Genomic DNA, 25,908 nt, shown 5'->3' with positions numbered 1-25,908 from the left:
CCGGGTCTTCGGCGTGACGAGCGAACGCTTTAACCACTAGGCTACCCGACCGCCCCCATAGTGTGTAATAGAAACTGGAGGAATTAGTCTGCTGTTTCATGGACTACATCTTTTGGTTATCTCTTACCGGACAATCTGCCTTACCATATTCGACGTAATAAGTGCCCCCCTCTAATTAGTGCCAACGGCTATATTTGCTAATATATTGTCTAGTGAACAATCTCAATTGGCACCCCTTACGATTGATCAATGTACACAAGACTTATTTATTCGCGTATAATACGCACTCGTGTGTTATATGCACCCTTAATTATACGCATTTAAATTCTGGAAAAATATATCTGTCGTATATAAACATTTCAGGCTATCAGCATAAACCACGAAATGTACAATCTTTTAACTGTTTTTTTTTCACCAAAAAAATATTCTAATAAAAGTGACCAAGTATGGTTTATCGCCGCTTTTAGCAATATTCCAGCAATATCACGGCAGGAGACACCAGAAATGGGCTTCACACATTGTACCCATGTCGGGAATCAAACCCGGGTCTTCGGCGTGACAAGTGAAAACTTTAACCACCAGGCTACCGACTGCCCCTATTCTAATATTTTGAGAGTGCCCTGGGCGCTTATTACATCGAATAAGGTAATTCTCTGAAGAAACAAATCTGATTGATATGCTAGAAACATGTTCACAAAATTCAAGAGAGTTCTTTATTAATTCAAATGACCTGCAAGCTAAGAGTGTGAAAACTGAGCAGGTAAAATGTTTGGGTGTGCATAATACCTCTGCCTTGACTGGAAGCAAAACACACAAGTTCATGTTATCCTGTGGAGCCTTAAATCAAACTGTGCCTGATGTTCCAGTTCTTGAAAGGGCAAGGGTCATTGCCATGGGAATGCTGTTCTTGCTATCCAAAGAACAGGTCCAGACTGATGAAGTTTGCTTTACAACATTCTCAAACTAACCCCAACAAAAATCAGAAAAAAAAACCAAACTGGAAATTCATTCAAAAGTCACCACAAGGTCTTACTATTATCAAAAAAATAAAATAAAAATAAAGGTAACCATGACAACCCATCTCCATCAAGTCTGTACCATACTCAATACAACATCACTTCCCATGGCCAAATTTAAAGGGACTCTTTCAGCACAGCCTCATAATGCCATAGCCATGTATTCTCCTGTATTATTTAAAGGAGCTATCAAAGATGAAGTCACTACAAATACCTGCTTGGTCTGACAACAGTGTTCTAACAAATACATTGCAGTGATATCTGGCTATATCCCCTACCTTGATTCGGCTGAAAGAGACCCTTTTTGACTGGTCTCTTATAATACCTTGGGGTGGGGCACCCAGCTTGATTTCCCGTAAGTAGAAACAACTAATGGTGAGAGTAGTGAAAATATGACATCGTGATGCAATCTCATGAAAATCAGACCTTTCACTCAGCAATATTCCTCTCCTCATGAAGATCTACTTTTGTTTGCTTATTTGTTGTTTGTTTTTACCACACTCAGAAATATTTCGGTTATATGGTCTGTAAATAATGGAGTCTGGGCCAGGCAATCCAGTGATTAACATCATGAGCATCGATCCACGCAATTGGGATCGATGACATGTTTCAAGCAAGTCAGCGAGTCTGACCACCTATCCTGTTAGTCGCCTCTTACGACAACCATAGTCGCCTCTTAGGCAAGCATGGGTTGCTGAAGACCTATTCTACCCTGGATCTTCATGGGTCGCCTCTTATGACAAGCATAGTAATGGCCTGTTCCAAATGTAAATAAAGTCCACACCATTACCTTGTTGTGGTTTTGAACACATTTAAGGTCACGGAATCTACACTCAAAACGCAGTACCATTGAGGGCATATTTGCATTGTGTGTGTTTTCTTTTGTTAAAATGGAATTTACAAATTCAAGTGAGTGAGTGAGTGAGCTAGATGGGTTAAGGCCTCGTTGAGCAGTACTCAAGTTATGTCATGGCGCGTCAGCTCAATGTGGAAGGAAAGCCCGAAGTGATGCAGGTCTTCGAAATTCACAACTGGCATACCTACAAATATTAGCAGGGAAAACCAGGATTTAAAACCCATGCTCTGGGGATGCAACTTTGCACAGAAAATTGCTGTGTCTTGGTTGGTTGGTTGGTTGGTTGGTTGTTTTACGCCGCACTCAGCAATATTCCAGCTATGTGACGGCTGTCTGTAAATAATCAAGTCTGGACCAGACAATCCAGTGATTGACATCATGAGCATCGATCCACGCAATTGTTCACCCGATCCCGTTAGTCGCCTTTTATGACAAGCATAGTCGCCTTTTATGGCAAGCATAGTCGCCTATTATGACAAGCATAGTCGCCTGGAGGAGTGATCAGATGTTCAGACAGAGAGGAATTTTATCAGAGTCAAAGATGAGATTATTGTGGATGTCCACATCTATGGTGACTTAAATGCAAGAGCCCCACCACTGTTGATAAAGGACCAGTCTGATAATGTATGGAAAGCTAGTTTGCACCAGCTAAAGACGATGTAGCCACCCTGAGGTCTACATTGTATTCCCTGATATAACTGCTTAATCAAAGGATTATATACAAATTGGATAAGGAGGTGTCACCACTCACACTTCTGGATGGACTCTCCCAAGCTAGCTGCCAGCCAATCAGATCATCTCAAACATGACCGTTTCATTCTTGCCAGGGCATAGAAATGAAGTACCTGCTTTTACATTTCTTATGATTGACAAAATGTGAAAAAGATTCATTTTCATGACATGACTTGACTTGTGCCTATAAGGCCAGAACAGTCTATTGGGGACTAAAGCTGAGCCTACAAAACATTTTAAAAGATATACAAAAGTTTTAAAAATGTATATCAAATTATGATGTGTTTGAAAACATGATTTAAATAAAGATTTTTAGGTATTTTGGCAATATATTTCAGTGATGGCCACCAGAAATATGATATTTTATGAAAAGAAATTTACACCAAATAACATCGTCATTTTATCCGATTCTCTGTATACTGCCACGATAATTAGCAACAATTTTGTTGATGTTGCATAAAGCAAAATCTGTTTTAAAAAAGAGATGAAACTGATCTGGCCTTACATTGTCATTGTGATGAAAAAGGGAAATTTCAAACCAACAAGTTCTGCGAGTCGTCTGATGACAAAATGACATGTCACCATTGCATGCTGCCATAAAAATGATTCTACGACTTCTCTTCGTCACAAATTCATAACACGTTAACGACCCATGAGACGTCTCCATGGCGACAACAGTGATGCTTATTCCAACCACTTGGCAAACCTTACATTGGATAACAGATTTCAGGTAGACTGTCTGTACAGGTGAGCTATGTACAGCGAGTTGAACAGCTCTTGTATAGACGAGTACAATGTACAATACAAACTTCAATATATCTGTTTAACTGCCATATTTAGAAACAATAAAAGTGTCTTATAACATAATCAAGCTTGGGTTAGTTTCCATATTCAACAAATGCACGATCGGATGGATTACCACCCTATTTAAGACACCACAAGGTTGATTATTTTATAAGAGTTACCTCCCCTGGTTCGTAAATACACTGTCTGAATACCTAATTTTACGTTTTAGCTCATTTTCAGAGAATTATACACAAAACCAGTAAATATGAGTGAGGTAAACATCTTGAGGAAAAAATTACAAAAAGTAAAAATTGATAAACAAAGGGAGGTAACTTTCTGAGACACTTGGTGTAACTTGTATGAAACAAGGAGGTCAAAAAGCTTTGACGTTTTACAGTAAACTGTACATATTAAAACTGATAATAAAATACTCTTTTTGTGAAGATCAACTTCGTAGGTCAAAGAAACTGTAAATGCCTATGAAACAGGGTGAGAAATACAAACATATTATACATGACAATAAAATGGCACGGAAAATGTTACTGTCAGTTCCAGCTATTTTACATCAACACAACAACTTCAACTGTGAATTAATCATGTCTCATCATATAAATTCAAAATTCCATCTCAAACTCACTGTAATCAACACTATTTGAGATCACGGGCTTGTTAAGTTTATCATAATTTGGGAAATATTCAAATGTAAATGCATAATGGTCATATCAAGATTTTTTTTATTCCTCAGGATCAAGATTTGGTTTATCATTCCCCTAACGTAAATATGCACTGCATTGTGGGATATCAACCAAACAAATCAACCAATCAAATTGTCGGAAACGTCCTCCTCTATACTGAAATTTAGGGATAGTGATTTTCGGAAATAGTCATTAACAGAACATTATTATATTCTTATACATATTTATTCCATTGATCCGAAAATTGGTTATGTATATTCTAATGAAGGAAAAAAACACGACAAAACACAGCAATGTATGTTTTTTCGACTGTAAGGCATTATGGGTTTTTGTGCTCGTTCCTGACAGTTCCGGTAATATAACACTGAGGATTTTGCTGCCTTCAAAATGCCTGCCTTCAAGATTGTGTACTCCAAAACTGCAACAGAACTGTATGAACGACAACACACACTTAAAACTTGACAAGAATTGACCCGTCCAGTGTATTTTGCTGGTAGGCCTTATATATTTCTTTAGTTGGTTTATGAGTCATTGTGACATAAAACAACTGAAATTAGAAAAAAAAAGAAAAAGACTTTTGACGCAAAATATTTGTCAGAGTGATTTACAATAACGTGGGATGAAAAAACTATGTGATTTTCTCACCACTGTAAGAATAATAATCTTAAATCGAACACACACAAAAACAACCAAACATTTATCTTTCGTTAACTTGCCATGTTAAAACTTGTTTGTTTTTCATTCATTAGTAGCATTACTATAAAAAATTATTATTTCCTTTATCCCAACCACCTACATGGAATTTTAGGCCAAATGTTTGGAAAACCAACTAACAAAATATAAAAGGCCTATCTATATTTCTCAGCAAGAGCTGGGCAAATAATCAATCAGATACCACAAGCATTAGATACTCTAAAAACATACAGTATAGCCTATGTTTTAAATGTACTACTGTGTTCGACACATTAAGTTCCATATGCCACCTATCAAGAGAACATGCATTTCCTTTGACGTGAGTGAATGTGGTTTTACACCGCTTTTAGCAATATTTCAGCAATATCATGGCGAGGGGGGTCACCAGAAATTGGCTTCACATACTGCATCCATGTGGTGAATCGAACCCGGGTCACCGGCGTGACGATGAAGCGCCTTTACCGCTAGGCTACCTGGGAACCCATGTTGTAATGGAGTGTCAACAGGCTCAACAAGCCTCCTTAACTAGTCATTACAAAGAGTGAGTGAGTGAGTTGGGTTTAACGCCGCTTTTAACAGTATTCCAGTTATATCACGGCGTGTCAGCTTAATGTGGGAGGAAAGCCTGAAGTGATGCAGGTCTCAGATGTTTACCACTTCGGTGAAACTACGAGTATGGTGCTGACAAACCTAGAAACATAATCTGGGGGGAACCGGGATTCGAACCCACAATCATAGGTTTCTGGTGTGCTCAAGGAACGTAACTCTGCACAGCTAAACACAGTGCCTTAGATGACTGGGCCACCTGTGCCCCCCATTACAAAGAGAGGTGGGACTTATTTAATAACATCCTAATCACAGAACATTTTATGGCTCTGGGGTGAAAAGAGAAAATATGTGTGTCTGGGCTCCTGACCAATGCTAATCTGAAGCCCAAACTTGGCTCTTAGCATAATTTCATGTATATTTTAGTAGACTTTTTTTAACTGAGCTTACTAGACCAAACTCAGTTTTACTAGACTCAGGCTTCGGACTAGCGGCTAAAGTCACACACACACTGCATAAATGTTTTGCACGTTTCTCTTAAGATGCACACTAGTATTTCCATGTTTTCAATTTGTCATCTTTAATATGGGGGCACTTGAATGTCACTGAAAAAAAGCTTTTAATTCATGTAAATTTTTTCAAAGAAAAAAAATGAACTCCCCTCTAAATATAATAACATAACTATTTTGGATGGGCTAAAATAGGACACTCGTTTCTTCAAGGCTTGGGCACTTCATGTCAAACGTTGTAAATCATTAGTAAATTCCGACCAAATCAAATTTTTAGCTGAAGAAATATTTAATGTTACTATTTCTAAAGCACATATTTGACAGAAATTTGATTTTTTTGTTGTTGACAAAAATTCTCAATGGCTGAGTTACAACCATGCCAAAACCTACTGACAATGCTTTTAACAGCGCAAGAAAATAAGATATTACACTGACGTGTGAAAAAAGTTCACAATGAAATGAACATATTTGGTAAACGGATCCATTCATTATTTGAGGTAAGGAATAATTCGACATAGCGAATACAAGAAGTCGCAGGTGATTTCTCAACATTTCTCAATCATAACAAGAGATTCTAGAACTTGACCCACATTCAAATGTTCCAGAATCAGCTCATGACACTAACCTACATAATGGTAACTCTCATAGGATGATAATGCATGAATATAGTACTATACAGTATATATAACCCGGTTATACAAATTCTATTTCTATAGGACTCCGTGCTGCTCGTATTGTCCAGTCACACGTGAGATACGGTGGCGATATATGTGAAACGTGTGATGGGTACAGCACACTCAGAACATGCATGGAGGAATTATGTAATTTACACTATGATGGTGGTAAAAGGCTATCAATTTGAAAAAAAAAAGGAAGAAAAACAACTTTGAATAATCACATTGCAACAACCTCTGACCTCTGTCAAAGCACATGCGGAACATTCTCTTCCATTCCCAGAATTCTGGAACAATCAAATGTATTTCATTATGTTCTATCCAACACCCCTTGAAATCATGGATGAACTCTTCCAGCCTCAGCTTTGGCAGATCCCATTAATGGAAGAGGGAGTGTCAGGTCACACAAATTATCCAATCAGAATCTTTGAAAAATTAACACATCCCTAGAATCTGAAATTCTCTCATGATGATTCTACGGTCTCCACAGAGAAGAGTTCTTTGTGAAGGGCAGGGAACTCTACATCAGCAGCAGTCTCTCGAAACCGATTGAGAGCACGAATATGATGGAGAGAAAATGTCCGCAATATTGGGGTTTGTGTTAACACCTTCGAAAGCAATTCATGATCGTCGTGGTGATTGGCGCCAATTTCTAATTTCAGAGCTGTCAAAATTTTTTCATGTAGTTTTTGGATATCAGTTGTGTCTTTCAAACCTGGTCGATCTGAAAAAAGGAACAAAACATATAGGATAGAAAACGTCCAACAAAACACCAGACTGACAACCAATCAGTTTAAATTGACAATAACAAACTAAAAAGAAAACTTCAGAAATGTTTCAAATTTTTCTTTTAAGAAAAAAGTAAGCGAGTATGGTTTTATGCCGCTTTAAGTAATATTCCAGCAATATTCCAGCGGGGGACACCAGAAATGGGCTTCACACATTATACCCATGTACATCTTCGGCGTGGCGAGCGAACGCTTTAACAACTAGGCTACCTGACCACCCCTTTTAAGAAAAGAGCATTAATGGGCAGACGTTGAAAATGTCAGAGAATCAGGGTAATCCATCATTTTCCAAAAAAATAAATAAATAAAACAATTGCCAGATGAAAGGACAGATTCTCAATGCATTATGGACATAACAAATATATTCCTGGTAAAAACAGTGCAAAGAAAAATGAACGAAGAGTCAACAGGAGATGACATATTCCCTGTTCTGGCGCAACTCAGCAGTTGACTTTGTCTGCTCTACCCACTGTTGGTTCATTGCCACAAGATGCGTGCAGTTCAATGAAGAAAAAATAATGCTGGTTAGTATTTTTCAACATCCCAAATCATGGCACCAGTTCCCCACCAGACTGATCCGTATAGCAAGTTTCATCTAGAAATATTCACCACTTTTGGAGTGATGCTCTGAAAATGAGCACTACCCTCATTTTCAGTATAAGTCTAACTCGTTGTCATGAAAACATAAAAAAATATTTTTAAAATAAATAAAACTCCCAAATCATCAAAAGTTCACCACTAGAGTGAGTATGGTTTTACGCCACTTTAAGCAATTTTCCAGCAATATCAAGGCGGGGGACACTAGGATATTGGTCCACTAGATGGACAGCTGACGGATTGACATGCAAATGGGGGGATAAAAACGACGAAGAATGTACAAAATTGCACCGCAAAGAATGGACTGAGTGTTTTGTTTGTGAATCAACACCGCACTCAGCAATATTCCAGCTGTACAGCAGCGGAGTGTAAACAAGTGTTTGTTGTGGAATGCTCAACTCAGCAATCTTGCAGCTATATAACAGTGGTCTGTAAAATAGTCTTTGTTGTTTAATGCAGCACCTGTTAACAATAGAATCTGGACCAGACAAACCAGTGATTCATAGTATGAACAACGATCCATCCTGGTGATACATTGAAATGCTATGCACCAAGTTACCGAGCCTGACTACCGATCCATTACGTCACCCCATACGACCAGCACAGGTGGCTGGGGACCAATTCTGACCCAGAATCGCCTGGGTGTATGAGATTTGGGTTGGCAATAATGCTCCTGTTCCCCCCCTCCCCCATACTGAAGCAGAGTGTTCCAGCTGAAGCTCACCTGAACTTATAAGAATCAGAGCACTGAGGAGAGCCAGCTCACTGTCCGTTATTTTCAAGTTTTGAATAATCTTTACAAATTCAAAGATGCTCCTCATCAGAATTGATTCTTCGTCATCTGCAACAAACAAATCATTTAAAAATACCTGACCATTGTTTAGTGGTAGGACGTTACACCAATGCATCGGAGGCAGTGATGGAGGCACTGACGCCGAGTTTGGTTGGTAAATCTCACACAACTAAAGTGAGGTTATATGGTCTAGCTAGACAACTATAAACGTAACTGACAGGGTCATTCAAGTTTTACCCGTCCACTAAAATGAATTGCCATGATACTAAAAGCTGTAGTCCACAAGGGAATGGCAACAGTCCTTGTTGTAACGAGTCTCCAACAAACAGATTAAAAAAAAATTTGAACCGTGGCAGGCAGAGCCAAGGATGTAATCTTTATTTGACTTTATCTTTAATACCAGGTTTCAAACAGAGTTCAAGTCATCAAATTTAAGGCCTTTTTAAGGCCCTTTTCAACCTATTTCCATATTTTCAAGGCCAAAGTAATCACATAAACAGAACAATAGGACAAATTGAACAATAAAGAAGAAGTGGACACATTATTCACTGAAAATTTACCAAGATGAAATATGAGTTAAATTCCATTCCATTTTTCTGAATTCTAGGCCTTTTTAAGCCCATAACCAATTAAAGAACTTTTCAAGGCACACCTACAATTCTGGGCCTTTTGAAGGCCTGTGGTGATCATGAACATGTACTTACTGAGAACTGAAAAGGCATCTAAAGGTACGTAGTTATTGCCGAATATAACACTATCGGATGCACTATCGTACACACGACACACTTGCATCAGAGCCAGCTCAAAACTCCCTGAAAACAAAAACAGAAATTCAGACATGTTCACACATTAACCACACAAAAGCCTTTATATGCACATATCCCAAAACAGTATACCCTCTATGGAAATAATTTTTGGAATCATTTTTTTATTTTCTAAGCTCTCCATATTACTTATGAGACTGGAACTAAAACTGGGCATGGTACACCATTGGTTGACAGCATGAGCAACGACCCATGTGGTTGGGGTACAATGACTCACAATCAGTCTGGTACATAAGTTGCCTCTTACGACCAGCATAGGTTGCTGGATACAAATTCTAACCCAGAATCCCCATGTTGGCTGTTAGTATATGGCCGAGCTTACTAGACGAAATAGAAATTGACTAGACACGAACTTCAGCCAATGGTTGGTTGGTTGGTTTGTTGTTAAACCCCGCACTCAGCAATATTCCAGCTATTGGGATCGATGACATGCATCAACCAAGTCAGCGAGCCTGACCACCTGATCCTGTTAGTCGCCTCTTACGACAAGCATAGTCGCCTTTTACGGCAAGCATGGGTTGCTGAAGATCTGTTCTATCCCGATCTTCACGGGTCTTCGGTCAATGGGGCTAAAAGTCAAAGACTACTCACCTGCTTTCAATAGCATGATCTGGTCGTCCTGGGACAGGTCCATGAATCCAGGCACCATCTTGGCAAACTCAATAATCTGTTGTACCGCAAGCGTGATCTTCTCTGCCATCTCGATCCACAGCTGGCGGTGAGTCTAAAACAGTGATGGTTAAAAAACTGACCATAGGTTACAGAGAGATTCCTTTCGCGACATGAACTGATCAGTGTTTTCTGACTGGATATCATTGTGGGTCGTCAAGCAAATGTTTCTGAAAAGTGAACAGTCTACACTGACTAGCCACTGATCCTTCTGTTCTACAGACAGGGTCTCGTCTACCCTGACTAGCCACTGATCCTTCTGTTCTACAGACAGGGTCTCGTCTACCCTGACTAGCCACTGATCCTTCTGTTCTACAGAGTCTCATCTACCCTGACTAGCCACTGATCCTTCTGTTCTACAGACAGGGTCTCGTCTACCCTGACTAGCCACTGATCCTTCTGTTCTACAGACAGGGTCTCGTCTACCCTGACTAGCCACTGATCCTTCTGTTCTACAGACAGGGTCTCGTCTACCCTGACTAGCCACTGATCCTTCTGTTCTACAGACAGGGTCTCGTCTACCCTGACTAGCCACTGATCCTTCTGTTCTACAGACAGGGACTCGTCTACACTGACTAGCCACTGATCCTTCTGTTCTACAGACAGGGACTCGTCTACCCTGACTAGCCACTGATCCTTCTGTTCTACAGACAGGGTCTCGTCTACCCTGACTAGCAACTGATCCTTCTGTTCTACAGACAGGGTCTCGTCTACCCTGACTAGCAACTGATCCTTCTGTTCTACAGACAGGGTCTCGTCTACCCTGACTAGCCAGTGATCCTTCTGTTCTACGGGCAGGGTCTCGTCTACACTGACTAGCCACTGATCCTTCTGTTCTACAGACAGGGTCTCGTCTACCCTGACTAGCCACTGATCCTTCTGTCTGTAGAACAGAAGGATCAGTGGCTAGTCAGTGGTCATTTTCAAAATGTATGGGGCCACACTCTGAACGATCATAAAAATACCCCATAAAAATAAGATATGCATGTTATTGATGCAGACTCCCCATCCACAGGTAAAAGTAGCAATACATAGAATGTTTTCCATGGCTTCTTTCTCAGATACGTTATGTTTTGCTGCTAACAGCGTCCAATGATATATATTTAGTCTCAACAGCTTGTTTGTGTCACCTTTAGCATGTCTCTTCAAGATTCTCCTTCCAAATTAATCATTCAGCGTTGTCATTGAATTAGATTTCACATGATTTATGCAAAGCTGCCATGTCATAGAATTTCTTGCTGAGTTAAGTTGTAACCACATGTAGTCGCGAAGTCAGGTTCATTAAAATTGTCTACCTTTCTGTCAGGTGAACCATGAAGATCCGGGGTAGAATAGGTCTTCAGCAACCCATGCTTGCCATAAAAGATGAGTATGCTTGTCATAAAAGGCGACTAACGGGATTGGGTGGTCAGACTCGCTGACGTGGTTGATACATGTCATCGATCCCAGTTGCGTGGATCGATGTACATGATGTCAATCACTGGATTGTCTGGTCCAGACTCGATTATTTACAGACCGCCTTCATATAGCTGGAATATTGCTGAGTGCGGCGGAAAACATCAAACCAACCAACCAACCAATCTGTCAGGTGCCATGCAAAACTTTCTGTTTTTTGCTAACGTTACATGTGGTTGGCGATTCTGAGATACTATTGTCACTCAAAGCAGAAACAACTTTGCCATTATTAGAAGATGGATTTGACTGTCTCGACGACGTAAAGAAATTAAAAATAGATCTATCTCTGAACATTTTTCCGACAGTCTGCTCTCGGATTTTGCTGTTCGGTCATTGTTTATTAGTTACGGTAAAGAACCAATGAAAATCGTCTATATGACTACTATATTTGTACAAATGTGTAGGCGTGATTGTGATTGGACCATTTGGGACTTTCAGACAATGAAAGGTGCAGATAGCAATATGAGACACGAAAAAGGGGAAGTTTACATTCAATAATTGAAACAGCTGAGCGAGATGTAAAATATTTTTGGAGTGAGTCAGTGGCCCCAATAATTATATCATATAAACGAAGCTAAATGAACACGTCCATTGTAAGTAGGTGAGTGAGTTTGGTTTTACACCGCTTTTAGCAATATTCCAGCAATATCACGGCGGGGGACACCAGAAATGGGCTTCACACGTCTCACTATAAACTGCCAATCAACAAAGTATTTCGGGAATCCCGCAAGGCCGCTGCCTTGGCAGATCACTGCATCTACTCACCATACTCTGGTAGGTGATCACCTGCTCTGCTGTAGCTGGTCTCTGTTTAAGGGTCTCTATTTGGTCATTGTTGTATAAACACGTCCTCATGTGGGCCTCCATCACTGCCTTGCCGAATGATACTGTAACACACACACATACACATATTACACACAAGGCCTAGGATATTGATGCTAACAGGGGTAGAATTAACAACAACTTTGTATGTAGCCAGCAGGTCTTTCGCCTTTTAAAAGTTACTGGCCCTTTTCCAAAACTAAATGGTGGAGGCTGCCTTCACTCATAGATTACATTTCAGCTTCCATTTGCCTCATTTCATGGCGATATATGAGTAAATAAAGAAGGGGCTTTTTGTTTGTTTTTTTAATATTTTTATTTCAATTCAATTCTGGGTCCATGACTAGACTGGGTACTTGCCAGGGTCCATGACCAGACTGGGTACTTGCCAGGGTCCATGACTAGACTGGGTACTTGCCAGGGTCCATGACTAGACTGGGTACTTGCCAGGGTCCATGACCAGACTGGGTACTTGCCAGGGTCCATGACTAAACTGGGTACTTGCCAGGGTCCATGACTAGACTGGGTACTTGCCAGGGTCCATGACTAGACTGGGTACCCGCAAGGGTCCATGACTAGACTGGGTACTTGCCAGGGTCCCTGACTAGACTGGGTACTTACCAGGGTCCATGACTAGACTGGGTACCCGCCAGGGTCCATGACTAGACTGGGTACTTGCCAGGGTCCATGACTAGACTGGGTACTTGCCAGGGTCCATGACCAGACTGGGTACTTGCCAGGGTCCATGACTAGACTGGGTACTTGCCAGGGTCCATGACTAGTCTGGGTACTTGCCAGGGTCCATGACTACACTGGGTACTTGCCAGGGTCCATGACTAGACTGGGTACTTGCCAGGGCCCATGACTACATTGGGTACTTGCCAGGGTCCATGACTAGACTGGGTACTTGCCAGGGTTCATGACTTGACTGGGGACTTGCCAGGGTCCATGACTAAACTGGGTTCTTGCCAGGGTCCATGACCAGACTGGGTATCCGCCAGGGTCCATGACTAGACTGGGTACTTGCCAGGGTCCATGACTAGACTGGGTACTTGCCAGGGTCCATGACTAGACTGGGTACTTGCCAGGGTCCATGACCAGACTGGGTATCCGCCAGGGTCCATGACTAGACTGGGTACTTGCCAGGGTCCATGACTAGACTGGGTACTGCCAGGGTCCATGACAAGACTGGGTACTCGCCAGGGTCCATGACTAGACTGGGTACTTGCCAGGGTCCCAGACTGGGTACCCGCCAGGGTCCATGACTAGACTGGGTACTTGCCAGGGTCCATGACTAGACTGGGTACTTGCAGAGTCCATGACTAGACTGGGTACTTGCCAGGGTCCATGACTAGACTGGGTACTTGCCAGGGTCCATGACTAGACTGGGTACTGCCAGGGTCCATGACAAGACTGGGTACTCGCCAGGGTCCATGACAAGACTGGGTACCCACCAGGGTCCATGAATTTAAGCTGAGTTACAAACAATACCGGGTACTCACCAGGGTCCATGACTAGACTGGGTACTTGCCAGGGTCCATGACTAGACTTGGTACTTGCCAGGGTCCATGACTAGACTGGGTACTGCCAGGGTCCATGACAAGACTGGGTATCCGCCAGGGTCCATGACTAGACTGGGTACTTGCCAGGGTCCATGACTAGACTGGGTACTTGCCAGGGTCCATGACTAGACTGGGTACTTGCCAGGGTCCATGACTAGACTGGGTACTTGCCAGGGTCCCAGACTGGGTACCCGCCAGGGTCCATGACTAGACTGGGTACCCGCCAGGGTCCATGAATTTAAGCTGAGTTACAAACAATACCGGGTACTCACCGGGGTCCATGAGGTCGATGGCTCGGAGCAGAGTGACTGGATGTGGGTGTGGTGGCGTGGTGGTAGTGGTGGTGGTAGTGGTTGTGGGAGTAAAGCTGCCGTTGTCTGTTGATGTGGGGAACTCCTGCTGTGCGGGCTGTGCGGGCTGTGCGGGCTGTGTGTTGGATATTGTGTATGTGTAGCCGTTGCTCTGATACCCGTACTGGGGACTCGATAACCTGCAACACAACCAACATGTCACACTAACCACCTGTCTCCGTGGTGATAAGGCTGTAACAAACCACCTGTCTACCTGGTGACGAGGCTGTAACGAACCACCTGTCTACCTGGTGACGAGGCGGTAACAAACCACCTGTCTACCTGGTGATAAGGCTGTAACGAACCACCTGTCTACCTGGTGATAAGGCTGTAACGAACCACCTGTCTACCTGGTGATAAGGATGTAACGAACCACCTGTCTACCTGGTGATAAGGCTGTAACGAACCACCTGTCTACCTGGTGATAAGGCTGAAACGAACCACCTGTCTCTAACTGTGATAAAGCTGTAACGAACCACCTGTCTACCTGGTGATAAGGATGTAACGAACCACCTGTCTCTACCTGTGATAAGGCTGTAGCGAACCACCTGTCTACCTGGTGATTAGGCTGTTATAAACCACCTGTCTACCTGGTGATAAAGCTGTAACGAACCACCTGTCTACCTGGTGATAAGGCTGTAACGAACCACCTGTCTCTACCTGGTGATAATGCTGTAACAAACCACCTGTCTGCCTGGTGATAAGGCTGTAACAAACCACCTGTCTACCTGGTGATAAGGCTGTAACAAACCACCTGTCTACCTGGTGATAAAGCTGTAACGAACCACCTGTCTCTACCTGGTTATAAGGCTGTAACAAACCACCTGTCTGCCTGGTGATAAAGCTGTAACAAACCACCTGTCTCTACCTGGTGATAATGCTGTAACGAACCACCTGTCTACCTGGTGATAAGGCTGTAACGAACCACCTGTCTACCTGGTGATAAGGCTGTAATGACGAAACATATTACACTAACCACCTGTCTACCTGGTTATAATGCTGTAACGATGTAACTAACTGTCTCTTCCTGGTGATAAGGCTGTAACGATGTAACTGTCTCTACCTGGTGATATAGCTGTAACGATGTAACTGTCTCTACCTGGTGATATAGCTGTAACGATGTAACTGTCTCTACCTGGTTATAATGCTGTAACGATGTAACTGTCTCTTCCTGGTGATAATTCTGCAACGATGTAACTGTCTCTACCTGGCGATATAGCTGTAACGATGTAACTTTCTCTACCTGGTGATAATGCTGTAACGATGTAACTGTCTCTACCTGGTGATATAGCTGTAACGATGTAACTGTCTCTACCTGGTGATAATGCTGTAACGATGTAACTGTCTCTACCTGGTGATATAGCTGTAACGATGTAACTGTCTCTACCAGGTGATAATTCTGCAACGATTAACTGTCTCTACCTGGTGATATAACTGTAACATATCACTCTAACCACACCGCACTCAGCAATATTCCAACTATATGACGGCGGTCTGTAAATAATCGAGTCTGGACCAGACAATCCAGTGATTGATATCATGAGCATCAATCCACGCAATTAGTATACGATGACATGCATAAACCAAGTCAGCGAGCCTGACCACCCAATTCAGTTTGTCGCCTCTTACAACAAGCAGAGTCGCCTCTTAACCCAAGCATGGTGGCCTTTTACAACAAGCAGAGTCGCCTCTTAAGGCAAGCATGGTGGCCTTTTACAACAAGCAGAGTCGCCTCTTAAGGCAAGTATGGTCGCCTTTTACAACAAGCAGAGTCGCCTCTTAAGGCAAGCATGGTCGCCTTTTACAACAAGCAGAGTCGCCTCTTAAGGCAAGCATGGTCGTCTTTTACAACAAGCAGAGTCGCCTCTTAAGGCAAGCATGGTCGCCTCTTACAACAAGCAGAGCCGCCTCTTAAGGCAAGCATGGTTGCCTTTTATGCCAACAGTGTAGGTCAACTGTGATGGACAAGACACTGACATCATGATAAGAAAAGTGAAAAAAAAGTACAAGTATATTCAGCAGAAATATGACATAAGCTCAAATGAATTTCAATTGAACTCAAAATAAATGCTGTGGTTCCACAATCTGGACAGGCCAGTTGGCACTACTGAAGGGAGGAACACCAACCATTAGTGGGAGTGAATGAATGTCGGTAACGCTGTTCTCGGTAACGCTGTTCTCAGCAACATTCCAGCTACATCACAGCATCCCATTCAATTCGACGGGTCAGACGATCCCGCGATTGATATCATGAGCAGCATCCCACATCATCAGGTACATTGACACAGTATCAATGAGTGAGTGTGAGTGAGTTGGGTTTAACGCCGCTTTTAACAGTATTCCAGTTACATCACGGTGTGTCAGCTTAATGTGGGAGGAAAGCCCGAAGTGATGCAGGTCTCAGACGTTTACCACTTCGGTGAAACCCACGAGCACGGGTATGGTGCTGACAAACCTAGAAACATAATCGGGGCAAACCGGGATTCGAACCCACAATCATAGGTTTCTGGCGTGCCCAAGGGATGCAACTCTGCACAGCGAATCACGGCGCCTTCGACGACTGGGCCACCCGTGCCCCCCACAGAATCAATGAAGTCACCCATCCTGCCACATACACAGAGCATATGCAGGGGGGATCCATTCTTGCCCAGAATCCTAACAGCAGTCTCTTACACCAAGTACTATGTTCTTAACCGCCGTGATATTGCTGGAATATTGCTAAAAGCGGCGTTAAACTAAACTCACTCACTCACTCACTATGTTCTTAGGGCCTATGCTAACCGTGGTCCCATGAGGCATATTCATAAGAGAATTTTAAAAATATTTTTGTAACTGTTTTGTTTGTTTGTTTGTTGTTTAACGCTGCAAACAGCAATATTCCAGCCATATGACGGCAGTCTGTAAATAATCGAGTCTGGACTAGACAATCCAGTGATTGACATCATGAGCATCAATCCACGCAATTGGGATACAATTACATGCATCAACCTAGTTAGTGAACCTGCCCACCCGAATCTGTTAGTCGCCTCTTAAGGCAAGCATGGGTTGCAGAAGACCTATTCTACCCCAGATCTTTGGGGATGATGTGCCTGATCAAAGAATCCATAAATACAAGAGTCAACAACGACATGACCTGCACTCTGATGAAGGATGTTGCAGATGAGGTGTTAATGGTGATGACAAAGCAGGTTACAACCAACCTCCCATGCTACCAGCGATCACATGATATCAAGCCATATAACTAACTACAAAGCTTTGCGTTGTACACTGTTAGTGGCTGACGTACACACATAGCGTATGATCGAGGCTCAAACAAAACCAACGTCAATACTTCACGGATTCGTATACTAAAACCATCCACATGAATATATATACATATATATGGATGTTACGCAGGTGTTCGAAATTAAAGGGGTCTTGGGATCTTGGGGTCTTCAAGATTTGCGCATTGGTTGGTTTGTTGTTTAACGCCGCACTTTGCAATATTCAAGCTATATGACGGCAGTCTGTAAATAATCGAGTCTGGACCAGACAATCCAGTGATTGATATCATGAGCATCGATCCACCTAATTGGGATCGATGACATGCATCAACCAAGTCAGCGAGCCTGACCACCCGATCCCATTAGTCGCCTTTTACGACAAGCATAGTCGCCTTTTACGGCAAGCATGGGTTGCTGGGTCTACAGAATTTGGATACGATGACCAAGTTAGTGAGTCTGACAACCCAATGCAGTTAGTCGCCTCTTACAACAAGCATGGGTTGCTAAAGGCAAATTCTAACCCAGATCTTCAAAGGGGGTTAGGTAATTAATGAAATGATGTTGAGTAAAACTCACACAAGTCCATAGATGCATGGACTTTGTAGAAAACTACCATTGCCTGATATTGAAGCAAAGTGTAGATTGGATGGCTGCAAGGCTGTGATACATATTGCACAACAAATATTGTGGATTTAATCTAAGGTGAGGTGAAATAGGGTTTAACGTCATGTTCAAGATCATAGCATTTATGTAGCGACGTGCATGCGTGTGTGGTTGTACCAGGCCGGACTAATGCCGATTTTATAGTGATAGCCCACTGAGATACAATGCCGCAGTTTAACTCAGGCACAGTATACTGACACCGAGCCGACCAGTCCTTGCTTGGGCCCCTTAAAGCCAAGTACCAGGCAGGGTTACCAGAAGTACCATCTATTAATGTCTTTAATGTCTTCTTGTATGACACAGGTGGGATCTAACCAGCGACCTTCCACTCTCCGGGCAGACGCTCAACCAAATCTGAGCATTCATTGGTCTGACAACTCACTTGTAAACCGCTTACCTTTGGTAAAAAATAGGGATTTCACTGTACGTATTCACAGGAGATGGAGGATGGTAGTGTTTACAAATGTGAAAAGTATTGAGACAATGCTCAAAATCCATGAAGTATTGAGACGATGCTAAACATCTGACAAGGATTGGGACAATGCTACAAATCTGTGAAGTATTGAGGCGATGCTACAAATTTGTGAAGTATTGAGGCGATGCTAAACATCTGTGAAGTATTGAGGCAATGCTACAAATCTGTGAAGTATTGAGGCGATGCTACAAATCGGTGAAGTATTGAGGCGATGCTACAAATCTGTGAAGTATTGAGGCGATGCTAAACATCTGTGAAGTATTGAGGCGATGCTACAAATTTGTGAAGTATTGAGGCGATGCTAAACATCTGTGAAGTATTGAGGCGATGCTACAAATCTGTGAAGTATTGAGGCGATGCTAAACATCTGTGAAGTATTGAGGCGATGCTACAAATTTGTGAAGTATTGAGGCGATGCTACAAATTTGTGAAGTATTGAGGCGATGTTAAACATCTGTGAAGTATTGAGGTGATGCTACAAATCGGTGAAGTATTGAGGCGATGCTACAAATCGGTGAAGTATTGAGGCGATGCTACAAATCGGTGAAGTATTGAGGCGATGCTACAAATCGGTGAAGTATTGAGGCGATGCTACAAATTTGTGAAGTATTGAGGCGATGCTACATATCCGTGAAGTATTGAGGCGATGCTACAAATCTGTGATGTATTGAGACGATGCTACAAATCTGTGAAGTATTGTGGAGATACTACAAATCCGTGAAGTATTGAGGCGATGCTACAAATCTGTGAAGTATTGGGACGATGCTACAAATCTGTGAAGTATTGAGGCGAAGCTACAAATCTGTGAAGTATTGGGACGATGCTACAAATCGGTTAAATATTGAGGCGATGCTACAATTCTGTGAAGTATTGAGGCGATGCTACAAATCTGTGAAGTATTGAGGCGATGCTACAAATCTGTGAAGTATTGAGGCGATGCTACAAATCTTGAACCACCAAATTTAAGGCCTCTTAAGGGACACGGCAATGATTATACATTTTACAGTAAAACCCCAGTGTGCTTTCAAACACATTTATAATACATTAGTTTCTATTTTACCTCATTCTATTGTCAGGATAATTCCATTTGCACACCCAAATACACTCATAAAATATTCAAGTCTGCACAATTCATCAATCAAAATAGGTATCAGTTTTATGCTACATAATATCATCTCACATTACCAGGTATTTCATTTTGTCAAACCATGTTTGTCAAATTTCATGTCTTCTGGAGCCATTGCAACTTCCCTGTGCCACCACTCTAGTACCAAGTTATTCTAACCATGATGGCTCACCAATGCCTGGCACTGAGGTGATTAGCAAAACAGCAAGAACATACAATCAAATCAATTGTAATAAAAAAATCGTAAAATTCCCCAAGAGCTGCAAGTTACCGAATATCAAGTTAGTACATCACTCACAATTTCAAAAAAAAATAAAAATTCCAGGATGATGGTGTTCCAAGTTACCCCTTCATGGCAAAACAAACAGAGAAGGGATGTTCAGTTCAGCTGACTTTGATGGTGTTTGTGTCTGTGTGCGGAGGTACATACAAGATGAGGAGTCATATGCTTAGCACATCCTAAACAGATTGTACTTAAACGTAATGAAAATTTTGCTTGCAACATGCTCGTATGTATTTTCAAGAGAGCAACCAATCATAAACATTATAACAAATTTACATTACAGTAAACTATGTTTATAATGAACACAAATTGACGGATAAAATGAACTGTTTTTCTGGTCCTGTCCACTATTTGTATATATGCTGCATACCGTATTCGATGTAATAAGTGCCCCGCTCTAATAAGGCTGGTGAAAAATTCCAAATATCACCCCATCTGATGGATCAATGTACAAAAGACTTATTTAATCACATATAATACACACTCGTGTGTTATATGCACCCTTAATTATGGGTAATTAAATTCTGGAAAAATATATCTGTCATATATAAACATTTCAGGCTGTCAGCATAAAACATGAAACTTATCTTTCGACGTTGTTTTTTTCACCAAAATAATATTCTAATAAGAGAACACTATTTTTAATTTTGAGAGCGCCCTGGGTGCTTATTGTGTTGAATACAGTATATGCTGTATATATGCTCATAATGAACATCGGTTATAACAAACTAAAATTAGTGGTCCCTTTGAGTTCGTTATAACCTTGATTTACTGTATGTTTTTTGCTGGTTCCTATTTTTCGTGATGAGTTCCCTATCATGCTTTATAAACATCTCTCATACGTTTCGGCCAACACAAGGAAAGGCTGCAATTTATAAGGTACAACTTTCCATGGTTTAATTACACCCAATTCTGTCTTAGTTACATATGTAACTTTTGAAGATGTTTATCTATAAACATGACTAAATGACTGTGCCCAGAGGAGGAAAAGTTCGGCATCTTAAAAGATCATATTTCGTTACGTTTAATCCCGGATTGGTTGTTCTCCCCAACTAACACTGACGATTTGAAACCAAAACATCATTAATTTTCAATATGTTTTGGCTATGGAAAGGATATTGAATCATACAAACATCAAGATTTACCCGGTAGTTAATCAAAACTCCATGAGGGACAACAGATTCAGCAGAGATTCAGGATACGATGACCTGGATAATCTTTTTTTATTCAGTCAAAACTACTTGCTTTACTCAAAATCCCCCCTCAAGTAATGGCAAATTAAACATTACTCAGCATGGTCAGTCGCCACCATGTTGTAGCCATGGATACAGGGGAGATAACAATGCAAAAGAAAAATCACTTCCATGTTTCTGCTGTTTTGTTAATCAATTTTAAAGGAAAAATCATTTGTGAATGGATTTCTGTCAAGTCTATAGATTTATCAATACAAATAATAATGAATTCTGTGCAGTCCTAAATACCATGGCATACTGTGGACCTATTCTGCCCCCAAACCCTTGGTCATTTCTTCAAGTGTCATGTGTATTATAACATTGTGAATTTAGTTTGGGAATATACACCGTTAATACTTCCCGGTTGAGTTATACATGTTCCTCCATCACCCATGAATAAATGTGAGTGGTCAGATGACATCGCACAAATATTTCTATTGCAACATGGTAACAGCCTTTCAGCCCTCAGCTCCACACATTGCCTCAATATCAGGTAGTGGTAGGCTTTGGATAGTCACTGTATGGAGTAGGGCTCATTTGACTGCCGAGAGTTATAAATGGCTTCATCTTATTAGATGACTAAGAATAGACACACTTCACGACTACACTGCAAAGCCGCAGCATGTATCAGGGTTTTACCTTGACTTACAAAAGTGGGGGTTCAAGGGACCCCAATGATTAGTTTTAAGGGTCTAGCAGGCAGTATGAGGGTCCTGAAAGTAATGAAATGGTGTAGTGTGCTGTACAGTTTGATAATTACTTTAGAGCCTGGATGAATCAGTGATCATGTGGACAGTGGTCGTGACTGATGCATGAAATGACAGACACCTGTAACTGCTCTTGATGTGCTGTAGGTACAGTGGATATTATTGTGCGAACCTCAGGATGCAGTTTAATTTTTTTCTGCGTCCATTCTCTACATTAGTGCATTGCGTAAAACCCTGATGTATTCTTTTGTTTGTTTGTCTGTTTTTTAACGCCGCACTTTGCAATATTCCAGGTATATGACGGCAGTCTGTAAATAATCAAGTCTGGACCAGACAATCCAGTGATTGACATCATGAGCATCGATCCACGCAATTGGGATCGATGACATGTATCAACCAAGTCAGCGAGCCTGACCACCCAATCCCGTTAGTCGCCTTTTACGACAAGCATAGTCACCTATTACGGCGAGAGTGGTTGCTGAAGACCTATTCTACCCCGGATCTTCACAGGTCAAAATAAATTATTAAATGACATCAAATGAAGACCTATTCAGTGATGGTGGGATACAGGGAGTACAGAACCAGTGAAGTATTGATGATGGGGAACACGGAACTAGCACCTGTACTGTGACACTTGATCCTAACTTTAGTAGGACAATAATGGCGTAAAGAACCAGTGAAGTATTGACGATGGGGAACACGGAACTAGCACCTGTACTGTGACACTTGATCCTAACTTTAGTAGGACAATAATGGCGTACAGAACCAGTGAAGTATTGACGATGGGGAACACGGAACTAGCACCTGCAGTGTGACACTTGATCCTAACTTTAGTAGGACAATAATGGCGTACAGAACCAGTCAAGTATTGATGATGGGAACACGGAACTAGCACCTGCAGTGTCACACTTGATCCTAACTTTAGTAGGACAATAATGGCGTACAGAACCAGTGAAGTATTGACGATGGGGAACACGGAACTAGCACCTGCAGTGTGACACTTGATCCTAACTTTAGTAGGACAATAATGGCGTAAAGAACCAGTGAAGTATTGACGATGGGGAACACGGAACTAGCACCTGCACTGTGACACTTGATCCTAACTTTAGTAGGACAATAATGGCGTACAGAACCAGTCAAGTATTGATGATGGGGAACACGGAACTAGCACCTGCAGTGTGACACTTGATCCTAACTTTAGAAGGACAATAATGGCGTACAGAACCAGTGAAGTATTGACGATGGGGAACACGGAACTAGCACCTGCACTGTGACACTTGATCCTAACTTTAGTAGGACAATAATGGCGTACAGAACCAGTGAAGTATTGACGATGGGGAACACGGAACTAGCACCTGCAGTGTGACACTTGATCCTAACTTTAGAAGGACAATAATGGCGTACAGAACCAGTGAAGTATTGACGATGGGGAACACGGAACTAGCACCTGCACTGTGACACTTGATCCTAACTTTAGTAGGACAATAATGGCGTACAGAACCAGTGAAGTATTGACGATGGGGAACACGGAACTAACACCTGCACTGTGACACTTGATCCTAACTTTAGTAGGACAATAATGGCGTACCGAGGACCGATTCTGCCCCAGAATCACCCAGGGCATTCCTCCAAGCAACATGGATATCTTATCATTGTAATTCAGTTTGGGAACTGTCAGTGCCATTATTGTGACACCTGATCCTCATTTTGGTCAGGATGTATGAAAATCATGGCATACTAAGGACAGATTCTGCACTGGAATCACAGATGGAGCTTTGTAATTTACTTTGGTGCACACGTCCAGTGCCATTATTGTGACACATGATCCTCATTCTAGTTGGGTCGTATGACAATCATGGCATGCTAAGGAACGATTCTACCCCGGAATCACCACAGAGTTTCTTGTAGCATCATGGATACCTAACTATTGTAATTCAGTTTGGGAACTGACCAGTGCCATTATTGTGACACATGATCCTCATTCTAGTTGGGTCGTATGATAATCATGGCATACTATGGACCGATTCTACCCCGGAATCACCAGAGAGTTTCTTGTAGCATCATGGATATCTAACTATTGTGAATTCTGTTTTGGACACAGCACCAGTGCCTGGAGAGCTCAGCGTCTATATTCTACATGAAACACACATCAAGGAATCAGTGGAACCAGCAAACTAAGATATAAGAAGCATGAAGCACACCATAATGCATACCTTTCGTTGTCATCCAAATACTAAACAATGACTGTGTTGTGTGCTTGAGGCACTGCCCTAACAGTTATATCACAGGAAATAATAACTTCAGACCAGATGACTTCCAACCTGTCTCTCAGCCTAATGTCTGTTGATTTTGTTTAACACTCAGCAATATTCCAGCTATATGACAGCAGCCTGTATATAATCGAATCTGGACCAGACAATCCAGTGACAGTATACATATAATGAGCAACGATCCCCCTGGTTCACACTAGGAATTTTCAGACATGGGCCCTTTTTGTGAAAATTTTAAATATTCCAGAGGTACGCCCATACAGCACAATGTTAAAATGCCCCATTGTATTTGAAAATGTGGGCCTTTTTTCAAATTTAGGGGCTAAAAGCACAAGGCCCCACCCTTGTATTATCCCTGGATCCCAACATCAGAGTACGAGGACATACTATAAACAAGGGCAGATCCAGCATTTTCAAAACAGGGGTCCAAAATATCAAAATCCTCCCTCAGTGGGGGGTGGGGGGTGGGGGGAGGGGGAGGGGGAGGGGGAGGAATTGTCTACAACATACCACATTGGGTTTTCAAGGGGGGGGGGGGGGGGGGGGGGTTGGGGACCTATTGTAACCCAGAGTCCCACAGGGAATCTGACAACATGTCTTGGGCCACCAGGCAGGTGCCCTGTGTGCCGAGGTCCTACTCAGTACCCACCCGACCTGGGTACCCGAGTTACCCGTCCCAGCCCTACCGAGGATCATAGCCTGATCACACACAGGGCTGGGACGGGTAACTCGGGTACCCAGGTCGGGTGGGTACTGAGTAGGACCCGGGTACCTACAGGACTACCCGGACCCATGGTTAGTCATGTGATTTATTGTTTAATGACAAAAATTATCTAGAACTCTAGGGTTACACTACAAGTCACTACTGTTCACATTTCTTTCTGACTATGAACCCATTCCTTCTGATTTTTCATATGGTTGAATAAAGATATAACTTAATTCAACTTCAGTGTATGAATGACCAGATTGTTTAATACATGTATCTAAATATGTTTTGCCAGGACTATGATAAAAATGTTCCCAATCGGACATGTTGAGACATCTCCTGAGACCTACAGTGAGTACCCGGGTAGGGTCGGGTAATAGGGGTGGGTCCCCGGGTAGGGTCGGGTAATAGGGGGTGGGTCCCCGGGTAGGGCAGGTAATAGGGGGCTGGGTCCCAAGGTAGGGTCGGGTAATAGGGAGGTGGGTCCCCGGGTAGGGTCGGGTAATACAGGGTGGGTACCTGGGTAGGGTCGGGTAATAGGGGGGTGGGTACCCGGGTAGGGTCGGGTAATAGGGGGTGGGTCTCCGGGTAGGGTCAGGTAATAGGGGGTTGGGTCCCCAGGTAGGGTCGGGTAATAGGGGGGTGGGTCCCCGGGTAGGGTCGGGTAATACGGGGTTGGTACCCGTATAGTAAACTTGGACTCGTCCCAGCCCAAATCCTCAGTAAAATACAACAGATGAACATCAGGCTCAAACATAATAAAATACAACTTCTGACATCTGGTGCTAATTTTTTCGCTTCAAAAGTCCCCTCACA

At 42.3% G+C, this 25,908-nt stretch overlaps 1 protein-coding gene across 3 annotated transcripts in view; it reads right to left on the bottom strand.

The window, feature by feature from the left end:
• Nucleotides 1-6,101: 6,101 nt before the first annotated feature.
• The window catches only part of LOC124131270 (probable nuclear hormone receptor HR3), a 56,258-nt gene continuing 36,451 nt past the window's right edge, over nt 6,102-25,908 (bottom strand). For all 3 annotated transcript variants that reach the window (XM_048395214.1, XM_048395215.1, XM_048395216.1), the window contains 6 exons: nt 14,290-14,507; nt 12,399-12,520; nt 10,101-10,233; nt 9,390-9,497; nt 8,617-8,733; nt 6,102-7,231 (listed from right to left, as the gene is read on the bottom strand). In XM_048395214.1, coding sequence (XP_048251171.1) covers nt 6,972-7,231; nt 8,617-8,733; nt 9,390-9,497; nt 10,101-10,233; nt 12,399-12,520; nt 14,290-14,507 — 958 coding nt within the window. In that variant the 3' untranslated portion in view covers nt 6,102-6,971. The remainder of the gene's footprint in view (nt 7,232-8,616; nt 8,734-9,389; nt 9,498-10,100; nt 10,234-12,398; nt 12,521-14,289; nt 14,508-25,908) is intronic.

This window comes from Haliotis rufescens, unplaced genomic scaffold, assembly GCF_023055435.1.
Source record: "Haliotis rufescens isolate VD_foot unplaced genomic scaffold, xgHalRufe1.0.p SCAF_14, whole genome shotgun sequence".
Taxonomy (NCBI): domain Eukaryota; kingdom Metazoa; phylum Mollusca; class Gastropoda; order Lepetellida; family Haliotidae; genus Haliotis; species Haliotis rufescens.
This window is presented reverse-complemented; position numbering and strand designations above follow the sequence as displayed.